The 12962-nt window shown below is 40.3% G+C and overlaps 1 protein-coding gene across 1 annotated transcript in view; it reads left to right on the forward strand.

The window, feature by feature from the left end:
- LOC125934215 (phospholipid-transporting ATPase IB) overlaps nucleotides 1–12962 on the forward strand; it is a 433509-nt gene that overhangs the window by 86884 nt on the left and 333663 nt on the right. Inside the window, exons 13-16 of the mRNA XM_049647534.1 lie at nucleotides 190–267; nucleotides 3190–3278; nucleotides 7541–7585; nucleotides 9494–9569. Of these exons, the coding sequence (XP_049503491.1) occupies nucleotides 190–267; nucleotides 3190–3278; nucleotides 7541–7585; nucleotides 9494–9569 (288 nt within the window). The remainder of the gene's footprint in view (nucleotides 1–189; nucleotides 268–3189; nucleotides 3279–7540; nucleotides 7586–9493; nucleotides 9570–12962) is intronic.

Raw genomic sequence — 12962 nt, forward strand, 5'->3', positions numbered from 1 at the left:
CCAAACCTTCTGTGTATAAATTGTATATTGTCTTCTATCACAGTGTTCTCTATACTAATGGCCTTGTACTTCCCCACCCAAATGAGCATTTATACTATCAGTTGTAGCCGCTTTTCTGTGTTGATCTGAGTGAAGGACTGATGGTATTTATTGTCTGAAGCGTCCTCCCCACCCCCCTCTCTCTCTCAGGACACAGATATGTATTATCTAGGAAATGACACCCCTGCGATGGCCAGGACCTCAAACCTCAATGAAGAGCTGGGGCAGGTGAGAGCTTCTCTGGGAACTTTGGTAGTGGTGACACGAGCATCTGGGGAGGCCAGTGCTAGAACCATCAGACATTTTGGAAAAATAGTTCTCTGGGAATGTGGTTTTGATGTCTGAAGATATATATCTATGTTTATATACATCTATATATAGATATATATATAATATTGAAAGTACAATATTATTAAATAGAAATGTTAGTTGGTTTTCACCTGCTTTTTTGAGGCATCGGTGTATTTTATTACCTAGAAGGTACCTGCAAAAAAATTAACACAAAAACTAAAGTGCAACGTTAGTTTGGATATTAAAATTGTGTATCAGGAGGAAATGATGGGGAAAACCATGATTCAGACATGCAGGTATTGGGTAACCTTACAAAACATGAGGGAACTAATTTGCAGGGACGTAAATCTATTACATTTCTCACATGTTTTAGATTTTGTTTCTGGAACATTCTGGGGAACGGGTTTCTTTTCTGCTCTCACCTTTGAAACCCCCGTTGCCTTTAATGAGTTGTGTTTGCGTTTTATCTTCATCCTGTGTTGAAATTACTGTAAGGAAAGCCCTCTTTTGAGCACATTGGAATTAAAGGTTGTAATTTCCTTTTATACATCTTATTTAAACCTCCCAGCAGCCCTGCAAGGTGAGTGCTATATATATGGCAGACTAAATTTGCCTCCTCTTTGAATGCTTTTTTAGTTTTTCAGTAAAGTTAATCTCTCTTCCATGTCTCCATGACCGTCTCTCCAAATGTAAAAACAGTAAAATGAGAGACACAATAGTGACGTGGTATCTATTTCTGTCCTGAACCTTTCGAGTCTATTCGAGGGTGTGGATGTGCCCAATATGAAGTCTTTGGTTGCCTTGGTCATAGTTTAACACGGTGCTCAGTTTACCGTTGTTCTCAGGACCCGTTAAGTTGGATCCGAGTAATTGATGGATTACAAGTGCTCAAGTTGTACCCAGGGTAATAATTCATCCTGATTGGGAACATGGGAAAAGTTTGCTTGGGGTCAAGCTACCTAGTTTTGACTTGGAACTTAAGGATAAGTTAAAATTCAACAGGCAGAATGGGAGCAAATCTTGATAATTCCTTCTTAGAAAGCTTTCATTTTTAACATTGTGATATAATATTTTAATTTTTAAAAAAGAGGGGCAGAAGGAAACTCTGCTTATTGGAAGGCTGATTCTACTGAATTTTTTATACCCCTAGACCTACTGTGTGTAAAAACTTACGGGGACACCTGGGTGGCTCAGTCGGTTGAGCATCCCAATCTTGGTTTTGGCTCAGGTTCGTGAGTTCAAGCCCCTCACTGGGCTCTGTGCTGGTAGCACAGAGCCTGCTTGGGATTCTCTCCGGCTCTCTCTGCCCCTCCCCCACTCACACTGTTTCTGTCTCTCTCAAAATAAATAAACTTTAAAAAAAAAAAAACTTATGGTTGAAGCATTAATTACCCATACTTTACTGATTTTTATTTCTATGTAATATTTGACTCCTTTAGGAACATTACTAATTTTCCTTTACTTGAAGACCCTTTGATTGCTTCAAAAATAATTCATAGTGCATTTGCCTCTATCGTTTCATTAAGAGAAAGTACAGAATAAATATTCACACATTAATCCCTCTTCCATAAAACAGTAAAGCATGGCTTCCCCCTTGTGATCCCTGGAGTACATCCAGTAGCAATCATGGCCCCTCTTTAGAAAACCACCGAGAAACTGGAATTTTTACAGGAGACAATTCTGTTAATTATTCTCCCTTCACCAATCCATGACCTCATTTCCCAGATGTTCTGTATCTTCTGGCCAAACTCTTTGTTTCATAGATGTGGAAAGCGGGGCCCAGAAGGAGGAGGTGACTTTTCCAGAGTCCACATTAACTAGTTTGTGTCCAGAGCCTGAACTGGGCAGCCATCCCCCTATGCTCTTGAGCTCTTTGCCCACTTCCCCATCACATGATCCACTGGAGAGAACATAACTCGCACAGCACATGTGCATTTGGAGTTCATCTCTTTTCCATTCAGCTAATCGTGACCTCTAGAAATTTATCTTTTCACCTTTGTATATTGGGAGCTTTGTGTGTTAAATCTGTAAAACTTTGTATCTCAGAAGGTTCTATAATCTATAGCACGTCTATGCTGCCTTTGTGTCTGTCATCTTAACTGTTACTATAATGGAGGACCTTCATGTTTGTTCTGTGTTGTTTCAGGATATGCTTTCTTAACCCAATTAGGAGTGGAGTGAGAAAAAATGTCTTGAGGGTTGCCCAAGTCTGAGCTTGTTGTTTTGATATATTGAATGCTTAGACCAGGGTGCTGTATGAGATCGTGGGACTGTCCTGGAGAGTGATGTGTCCTTGTGGAAGGACCTAGTGCTTGTGCTTAGAGACGGATGTGGCAGCAGGACTGTTATCGAGGCCCCTCCTTTGCACGTTTCCACACAACTGCATTCTAGGCTTGGTTAGTGGACAAGGTTTTCTTGTTTTGTTTGTTTTTTAATTAAAAAAATATTTATTTTGGGGGGAGGTAGAGAGTGAGCAGGGGAGGGGCAGAGAGAGAGGGAGACACAGAATCCGAAGCAGGCTCCAGGCTCTGAGCCATCAGCACAGAGCCCGACGTGGGGCTTGAACTCACAGAGAGCAAGATCATGACCTGAGCCGAAGTCGGACACTTAACCTATTGAGCCACCCAGGTGCCTCAGTGGTCTGTGCATTAAACGTATTTATATATTTAATATATAATTATAAAATATGTTGTAACATCATAATATATATAATTATAAAACGTGTTTTACTTGCTTTGAGGGAATTTACCTTTTAAAATTAATGGAGATTTTTGAAAAATAGAGAAGGAAAGACTGTATTTATTTGTGTTGATATCTTACTACAGTTTTGATGTACATTTCTTCCGTTCTTTGATTTAGGTGAAATACCTATTTTCTGATAAAACTGGAACTCTTACATGCAATATCATGAACTTCAAGAAGTGCAGCATTGCTGGGGTAACCTATGGGTAAGTTTGTTTATCGCTTAAAATTTGATCTGCATTCTTCCAGCAAAACAAGTTTATTTTTAGTTGCTTAGTCAAATACCTTTTTGGTATTTGGAAAGGATATTTGTAAGAGATTTAGATACGTAGTAACTACTGAATGGGTTTAAAATGTAATGGGTCCCAACTTTGAACAGTTAACACAGTTTATTTCTGCAAATATTTTCCTGGTAAGAAATCCCTGGATTTAATGTTATAAATTTAATTTTAAAACTTTAATTCTATAAATTTAACTTCTTTAAATTTATAACCTAATAATTATAAATGTCTTACTCCTATTTTTACCTGAATGCCTTTTTTTTTTTTTTTAATTGATGTATAGCTGACATGTAACTTTGTTAGTTTCAGATGTATTACATAGTGATTCAGTGCTGGTATATATTGCAAAATGGTCCCCACAGTAAGTTTAGTTAACATCTGTCACCCCACATAGTTACAAAATTGATTTTTTCTTGCGTTGCAGCTTTGAAGGTCTATTCTTTTAGCAACTTTCAAATATGCAGTATAGTATTTATTATTAACTACAGTCACAATGTTGTAGGTTAAATCCCCATGACTTATTTTATAAGTGGATGTTTATCTTTTGCACCTTTCACCCATTTTGACCACTCCCCACCCCTTGTTTCTGGCAACCACTAACCTGTTCTCTGTATCTGTGAGCTTGCTTGCTTTGTTTGTTTGTTTGTTTATTTTCATTTCACATAAGATCATATGGGATTTGTCTTTCTCTGGCTGGCTGGTTTCACTTAACAATACCTTCAGGGTCCATCCATGTTGTCACAAATAGCAAGATTTCCTTTTTTATGGCTAATGCTGTCTTGTACATATGTACCATATTTTCTTTATCCTTTCATCCATTTATAGACAGTGAGGATGTCTTGACTATATCTTGACTATGTAAATAATGCTGCAGTGAACATGGGGTGCAGATATCATTTTGAGTTTGTGTTTTGATCTTCTTAATACCCAGAATCTTTCATAAATACCCAGAATTGGAATTGCTGGGTCATATGGTAGTTTTATTTTTAAGTTTTTGAGGAACTTCCATATGGTTCTCCATAGCAGTTACACCAATTTATAGTCCCACCAGAAGCACACAAGAGTTTCCTTTCCTCCACCTCTTTGCCAACACGTCTTATTTCTTGTAACCATTCTAACACGTAGGAGATGATAGCTCATTGTGGTTTTGATTTTCATTTACATGATGGTTAACACATCTTCGTGTACCTGTTGGCCATCTGTTTGTATTCTTCAGAAAAATGTCAATTCAGATCTTCTGCCCGTTGTAAAAACATGTTTATTTTTGAGAGAGCAAGTGAGCATGAGTGGAGGAGGGGAAGAGAGAGAGGGAGATAGAGGACCCAAAGTGGGCTCTGCGTGGACAGCAGAGAGCCCGATATGGAGCTTGAGATCATGATCTGAACCGAAGTCAGATGCTTAACCCATTGAGCCACCCAGACATCCCTCCTTCTGCCCATTTAAAAAAATTTTTTTTAATGTTTATTTACTTTTGAGAGACAGAGAGAGACAGAGTGTGAGCGGGTGAGGGGCAGAGAGAGGGAGACACAGAATCTGAAGCTGGCTCCAGGCTCCAAGCTGTCGGCACGGAGCCCGACGCAGGGCTCGAACTCACAAACTGTTGAGATCATGACCTGAGCCGAAGTTGGACACTCAGCTGACAGAGCCACCCAGGCTCCCTCCTTCTGCTCATTTTTAATCAGATTATTTTTTTTTCTATTGAGTTGCATGGGTTCTTTATATATGTTAGATATTAACTCCTTACCACGTATATGATGTTCAAATATTTTCTTCGATTCAGTAGGTGGCCTTTTCATTTTGTTGATGGCTTCCTTTGCTGTGCAGAAGCTTTGTAGTTTGGTGTAGTCCCACTTGTTTATTTTTGCTTTTTGCTGCCTTCGCTTTTGGTGTCAGATCCAAAAAAATGATCACCAAGATCAATGTCTAGGAGCTTATACCTGTATTTACTTGCAGGAGTTTTATGGTTTCAAGTCTAACATTCAAGTCTGTAGTCCATTCTGAGTGAATTTTTGTGTATGGTGTAAGATAGCTGTCCAGTTGGTTGAAGAGATTTATCCATTTATTGAAGAGATTGTCCTTTCTCTGTTATGTATTCTTGGCACTTTTGTCAGAAATTAAGTGACCATATTGCATGGGTTCATGTCTGGGCTCTCCTTTCTGTTCCATTGATATATGTGTCTGTTTTTATGCCAGTGCTATCCTGTTTTGAGTACTATAGCTTTGTAATATAGTCTGAAACCAGGCTGTGTCATGTCCCTGGCTTTGTTCTTGTTTTTCGAGATTGCTTTGGCAATTTGGGTCTTTTGTAGTTCCATACAAATTATAACTATTTGTTGTTTCTGTGAAAAATGCTATTGGAATTTAAATGGGAATTACATTGACTCTGTAGATTGCTTTGGTTCGTACGGACATGTTGACAGTATAAATTCTTCTCATCCATGGACATGGAATATCTTAATATTTATTTGAGTCTTTATATTCTTTCATGTCTTATGGCTTTCAGTGTGTCAGGTTTTGCATCTCCTTGGTTGAGATTTTTAAATTTCTCTTCTGATGATTCATTGTTAGTCTGCAGAAATACAACCGACCTTTGCTAAATTCATTTGTTTTAATGGTTACTTGGTGGACTCTTAAAGTTTTCTATATATAGTATCCTGTCATCTGCAATTAGTGACAATTTTACTTCTCTCTGAATTGGGTACCTTTTATTTTTCTTGCCTGATTGCTGTGGCTGGGATATCCAGTGCTGTGTTGAATAAAAGTGGCAAGAGTGGCCATCTTTGTTTGGTTCCTGATTTTAGAGGAAAAGCTTTCGGCTTTTCACTATTATGATGTTAGCTGTGGGCTTGTCACATGCGACCTTTATTATGTTGAGGTATGTTCCCTCTATAGCCATTTTGTTGAGAATGTTTGTCATAAATGGATGTTGAATTTTGTCTAATACTTTTTCTACATGTAGTGAGATGATCATATGATATTTATCCTTCATTTTGTTAGTGTCGTGTGTCACATTGATGGAATATAGATGTTGAACCATCCTTGTATCCTGGAATAAATCCCAACTGATCATGGTGCATGATTTTTTTTTAACGTATTATATTCAGTTTGATAATACTTTGTTGAGGATATTTGCATCTGTGTTCACCAGGAGTACTGGCCTCTAATTTTCTTGTGGTGCCCTTAACTGGTTTGGGTATCAGGGTAATGCTGACCTTGTAAAAACAGTTTGGGAGGTTCTCGCCTATTCTGTTTTTAGGAAGAGTTTGATAAGCATTGGTATTCTTCTTTGAGTGTTTGGGAGAATTCACTAGTGAAGTTGTCTGGATGTGACTTTTCATTGTTAGGCTATTGATTACTGACTTGATCTCCTTACTAGTAGTCAATCTAAGATTTTCTATTTCATCATAATTCAGTCTTGGTATGTTGTAGGTTTCTAGGTATTTATCCATTTACCTATTTTTTACATGTTGTCCAATTTCTTGGCATATAATTATTGATAGTATCTCTTATGAGCCTTCATATTTCTATTGTATCACTTCTTCCATTACTGATTTTGAGTCCTGCTTTTTTCTGCTGAGTCTAGCTAAAGGTTTGTCAATTTTGTTTTTAAGAACCAGCTCATAGTTTCATGGATCTTTTTTTCCCCCTCTATTTCATTAATTTCTGCTCTAATCTTTGCTACTTTCTTCCTTATGCTAAGGAAGTTAGTATACAAAGGACGTTGTCTCATTTGTTCTTTTTCTAGTTTTTTGAGGTGCAAAACTAGGTAATTTGGGATTTTTCTAGATTTTTCGTACAGGCATTTATCACTGTGAACTTCCTTCTTAGAATTGCTTCTGCCACATCCCATAAGTTTTACTATGTTGGATTTCCATTTTCTTTTGTCTCCCTGTGTTTTTTTTTTTTTTTTTTTTTTTTATTTCTCTTTTGATTTCTTCTCTGACCCCATTGGTTGCTCAGTGGTGTGTTGTGTAATCTCCGCATAGTTTTGAATTTTCAGTTTCATTCTGGTAATTGAGTTCTGGTCCTACCATTATGGTTGAAAATGATGCCTGATGTGACGTAAGTTTCCTTGAATTTGTGAAGATTTGTCTCGTACCTAATACATGATCTGTCCCGGAGAATGTTTTGTGTGGGTGCCTCTCTTGATCAGTTTTATGAACACTCTGTTTCCCTTTCTCTGGCAGTCATTTTCCGGAATTGACAAGAGAACCATCCTCAGATGATTTTTGGTAAGTGGATTCTAGCACTGCTTGATGTCTTAGTGGGAAGGGTTTTGGAACAATTCTGTGTTGTCATTTTTGCTTAAATATTTTGTTAATAAAAGTTTCATATTTCTTTTTCCAAGAGAGAACCAAACTAAAGTTAAACATGAATATGCTTTTAAAAGTAATAGCGGAACTACACGAATTTAACAAGAAATAGCCAGTCCTTCCCTTGATACCTTCCATACTTCCTGCTTCCCAGCATAATGTCTTCAAAGTTGTGTCATACATATTGTAGCCTGTATCAGAATTCTATTGACATGAAAGGCTGAGTAATATTCCATTGTATGTATATACCACATTTTGTATAACCCCTCATCTGTTGATGGGCATTTGGTTTTTTCCTGCTCTTGCCTGGTGTGTTTAATGCTGCCATGCACATTGATATAGAAGTATCTAGTCTCTGCTTTTAATTATTACGGGTATATACCTGAAAGCGGGATTGGCGGGTCGTGTGGTAGTTTTATGTTTGATTTTTTGAGGAGCCACCAAACTGTTTTCCACAGCAGCTCCACCGTTTATATTTCTGGCAGCAACACGCATTTTCCCCACATCCTCGTAACACGTGTTAATTTCTGTTTTTGTTTTCATGTACACAATAGCCATCTCAATGGGTGTGAAATGGTATCTCATTGTGGTCTTGATTGGCATTTCCCTTAGGACTAGTGATGGTGTGTGCTCATGTTTTAAGATTTATATACTAACAAAGCTGGTTGGTAGGGCTACATGGGCAGGGGAGACCACGCAGTTGATGACTGACTGGCTTCCCTGTGGGATGATCGGCCGGGACCTGCAGTTTTAGTAGAGGATCCTTGGATGTCAGCCTCGGTCTTCTATGTGATCAGTCGTCTTCTCATGAGGAGAACTCTCCAGGCTGTAAATCGGGCTGTGGCTGTTAAAGGAGCTGAGTAGAGGCAGAGAGTTGATGGTCACGAAGGATGCACTTAAGACTCCTGTCCTGGGAGAGTTCCCTACCCTACCGGCTTGTGTGCCCCGTGTTGCTGGGTCCAAGGCTACTCTGATTTGACTTCTCCAAACTATAAACCTTCCATGGCTTTCTGAGTTCCAAAAAGTTCAGTTATCTGGCTGCATGGGATGAGGGGGAAGGTTCCTGGAGGCAGACTCTTCCTCAGATGGATCTGGAACCCCTCCTGCTTCCCACTTTCCCTTTATCGGACAGGCACCTCAGGCTGCCATTTGCTCGGCTTCCGCAAGATTCTGCAAGGGGCATCAGTTGGTATTCTAGTCTCTTCACCGCACAAGCTGTTGGTTTCTGCTCTGCTAAACTCCCACATCCAGAGTTTAGGCTGACCTCGGCTGTGGTCACTTCTTCCGTCGTCTTTGTTTCCAAGGAGGGGTTTCAGGAGGAAGTGGGGATACAGGAATATATTTAACCCTTCACATTTTCTTCAGTGTTGATAGCACACTGCCATCGTATCAAGTTTTATCGTTTCCTTTCTCACAATATTTGCCTCCTTCTCTCTTCTACGTATGAGTTCTGACCATAAATGAATGCCTAGATACAATACAATAATTGTTCTATTTTACCTGCTTTGAGGTAAATACTCAGAAATTTTCCCTGGTAGATGTTAGAGAACAGCTAAAATGACAAAGTGTTGACCCCTGCCTCTGTTTTTTCTTGTAACTGTGTCGTTGTTTATAATGAACATATAAAAAAACTCTGCTTATAATAAGGCTAAAGATTTTCTACCTCGAGGTCTGAAATAATATGCATTATTCCAAATCTTTAAAAGTTTAATATAAATCTATAGGCTTTTTAGGTGTGATTCTTCTTCAAGACAAATTCTTACTAGGTGTGGGTAGATTTTAGAGAAGTTTTTGAACTGAATAAGTATTTTCTGTTCTCTCTCACAGCCGGATACCTCCTCCCCCTAGTGACTCATGTGACTTTGATGATCCTAGGCTCTTGAAGAACATTGAAGATCATCATGTAAGGCCATTGTTTTGCTTCTAGAATGTTACATAGCTTATGGTGTACTTTTATTTACGTGTATGTGTGCTGCCTTGAAATTTATAATTTTGGACCTTGGGGAGGAGATGTGGTTTTACTTTTCTGGAGTTAGTATTCAGGGAAGTGATCTGAAATAAATGATCTGTGGTTAACACTCTGCATGGTAACGCAAAGCTGAATTAAATATGTGGTGGAGCTCTAAAGTCTCACGTCAAGATGAAGAGGAGTCTCAATATGGAATTCACCAACATTTCGGATTTCTCCTGCTTTTTAAGATTTCTGCAGTACCATTTCTTCACGGTTGTGCATCTAAGAGGTCATGCATTTTGAAGGACACTTGCTTTATGCTTGGACCAGGAGAATTTAGGGAAGAAAAGGAGGGCAGAAGAGCATGTTGCATTTATAGCATCCTACTGTGTGCCAGACATTTGACGCGTATTTCCTTTAGCGCTGGAGTCACCCCGGAGAAGTGATAGGAAGCTGCGTGGAAATATCGACTTGGCCAAGAGTTACCAGCAGACAAAAGTAGATATGAGACTCAGAACCTAAGTCTGGTTGATTCTTAACTCTGACATCACATTATCTCTACTATTCTAACAAACCGGGATTAACTACAGGGTCGCCTAAATTCATTTGAAGAGCTACTTTGAAAAAGACCAGCTTAGAAAAGTCTTTAGGGATGAAGGCATTTTGCAACCCGTTTAAAGTTAGGTAAACTTGAGCAAAATTAAAAGTTTATCATTCCAACATTTTGTTAAGATGCAGATCTATTTCAAACTTTCTCTAAATTCTCAGTGAGGAAATTTCCTGTTCTCTGCTGCACTTGCCCATTTGTTAACGCTGAAATCTTCCTAGGCATGATTCTCAAATGCGTGCATGTAAGACACCCACGCCCACCGGCTGGGATGCGGACTTTCCGCCTCAGTCCCCTGTGGTGCTGATGAAGTGGTCCCAGGCCACCCAGTGGATGCTGCTGAAGTCCGTGCCCTGTATCATAGTCACAGGCATCGATGTGTTCTCTTTTTTTTGAATTAAAAAAAAAAAAAAATTTTTTTAACGTTTATTTATTTTTGAGACAGAGAGAGACAGAGCGTGAATAGGGAAGGGGCAGAGAGAGAGGGAGACACAGAATCCGAAGCAGGCTCCAGGCTCTGAGTTGTCAGCACAGAGCCCAATGCGGGGCTCGAATGCACGGACCGCGAGATCATGACCTGAGCCGAAGTTGGACGCCTAACCGACTGAGCCACCCAGGCGCCCCCTTTTTTTTTATTTTGATAGTAGCCGTAGGTCCAGCTGCTAGGCTAGAGGTCCTCCGAGCTGAAGAGTGGCATCTGAGAAGAAGCTTCTGTGGAGGGTGGCAGCTTAATCACGGATATCCAAGGCTTCATGGGCACAGTGAGGGCTTGCTTTCTGAAAGAGGACTCCAAGATTCCCGAATAGTGTTTAGAGGGTATTTAGGTGACTAAATGTGTCTGTTCAAGTTGGGGTGGAGAATGGGAAAGGACGAAGGTGGAAGGGTGACCTAGAGGCTTGGGGAACTGCACTTAGTCTCCTTTCAAGTTTGTTTTCCTGGCCCAGATCAGTGGGTGAGGAAACAGCAGAGCAAGTGAGGTGAGCCTCGTGTTCGGGGTCCCTCAGAATCCCAGGGAAGGCTCAGAAACGGCACGCGAGTGGATCCGAATTTAAATAAGAGACTCATTCATCTACTCATTCATTTAGCAAACAGCTTAAGGGCCTGGTTGATATCAATCACCTTGCTAGGTACTGGGGGAAGAGACGAGTAAGAAAACATATTCAGGGGATTTTTATTAGTTGGGGAAACAGATGTAAAATCATTAGGAGTCATTGTTTACCTTTGTGGCGTGGGTGGGGGGTACGATACCTCTCCCCAAGAAAGCGATTTCATTTTGTGTAGATGGAGGAGTCTGATCTCTTTGGTGGGTGTTGGGGCTAAGAGAATCGTTGAAATGTGGGCATCGTGGGCACCCACAGTGAATGGTAACTCGCATTCACCTAGAGTGTGGGCTGGTGTAGAAAATCAGTGCACAGGGGGCAAATCCTCATTTGGAGAAGAGATCGTGGGGAGACACTCTACATTTGCTGCTGGGATCCCCAATTTTGAAATCTTGAAATACTGAGCTCAGTTAATTTGTACATACGTACAGATGTTCTCTTCAAAGCTGAACCCGTGCATGGGTGCTGTTTCTGACCATCGGTCTCATGCTCGGTCCTCTTTTGGCATTCGAGTGGAGACCGGAGATGTATCAGGATCCTCTAACAGGAGCATTTCCTGCCCCGGGGCCAATGGCATGCATTTCTGGAAGGAACCCTACTCTCTGGAGAAGTTAGTGCTGCTTTTTTTCTCCCATTGCCACCTCACCATCTGCCGTCCTGAGCCAGATTTCCTTTCATTCCAGTGGGAAGGCCGTCGAGAGTAGTGGGGCAGGGCCAGCACTATTTTCATAAGGGAATCCCTGGCTCAGTGAGGTAATCATAAGCATCGATGAACACATGGAGACTTTAAAAAAAATTTTTTTTTAACATTTATTTATTTTTGAGACAGAGACAGAGCGTGAACGGGGGAGGGGCAGAGAGAGAGGGAGACACAGAATCGGAAGCAGGCTCCAGGCTCTGAGCCATTAGCCCAGGGCCCGATGCGGGGCTCGAACTCACGGACTGTGAGATCGTGACCTGAGCTGAAGTCGGACGCTTAACCGACTGAGCCACCCAGGCGCCCCGAACACATGGAGACTTCAAAGGGTATTTTAATAATCTGGACACTCACAGTTCACTGAGGGTGTGATACGGCCATGGACTGGAGAATTTATTTTCTATTATTTTAGCAAAAGCCTACTTGCCTATGTTCACCACTTTTTAAAGGTGTGCTTGAAGCCTTCTAGGGTATTCTACATCTTGGCTACTGTGTTAATTACCCCACTGACATTTAACATGTAGCTCGACTATAAATAATGAGGACCATAGGCTACAGTATTTTTCTTTCAGAAAATCGGGATTAGATTTAATGTACTTCATGGATTTTTAAAACATTTTAAGTACAGAGCCTCTTAGATCACTTGGTTATTTTGCCAAAATAGGATTGAGGAGAGGGAAGAAGCATTTCGGGATTTTAGCCTATGGATATCCCACATTCCTATCTAAATTGTCTTGGGACCGTTGACTAAAATTAAAGCATTTGGGCCAAGAAAACCTTTGCTTTCCTCCCAAGGGAGTACCTCCATATGCTACAGATTTTTTGTTTTTCCTGGGTCATCATTTCTGATTTTCTGGGTCCTTTAGGACTATGTTTTAAGCTTTGTGTAGGCTGATAGCCAAGGTGGAATTTGCCTGTTAAAGAATCCACCTACGGAAAAT

The sequence above is a fragment of the Panthera uncia genome, assembly GCF_023721935.1.
Source record: "Panthera uncia isolate 11264 chromosome A1 unlocalized genomic scaffold, Puncia_PCG_1.0 HiC_scaffold_16, whole genome shotgun sequence".
In the NCBI taxonomy this organism is placed as follows: Eukaryota; Metazoa; Chordata; class Mammalia; order Carnivora; family Felidae; genus Panthera; species Panthera uncia.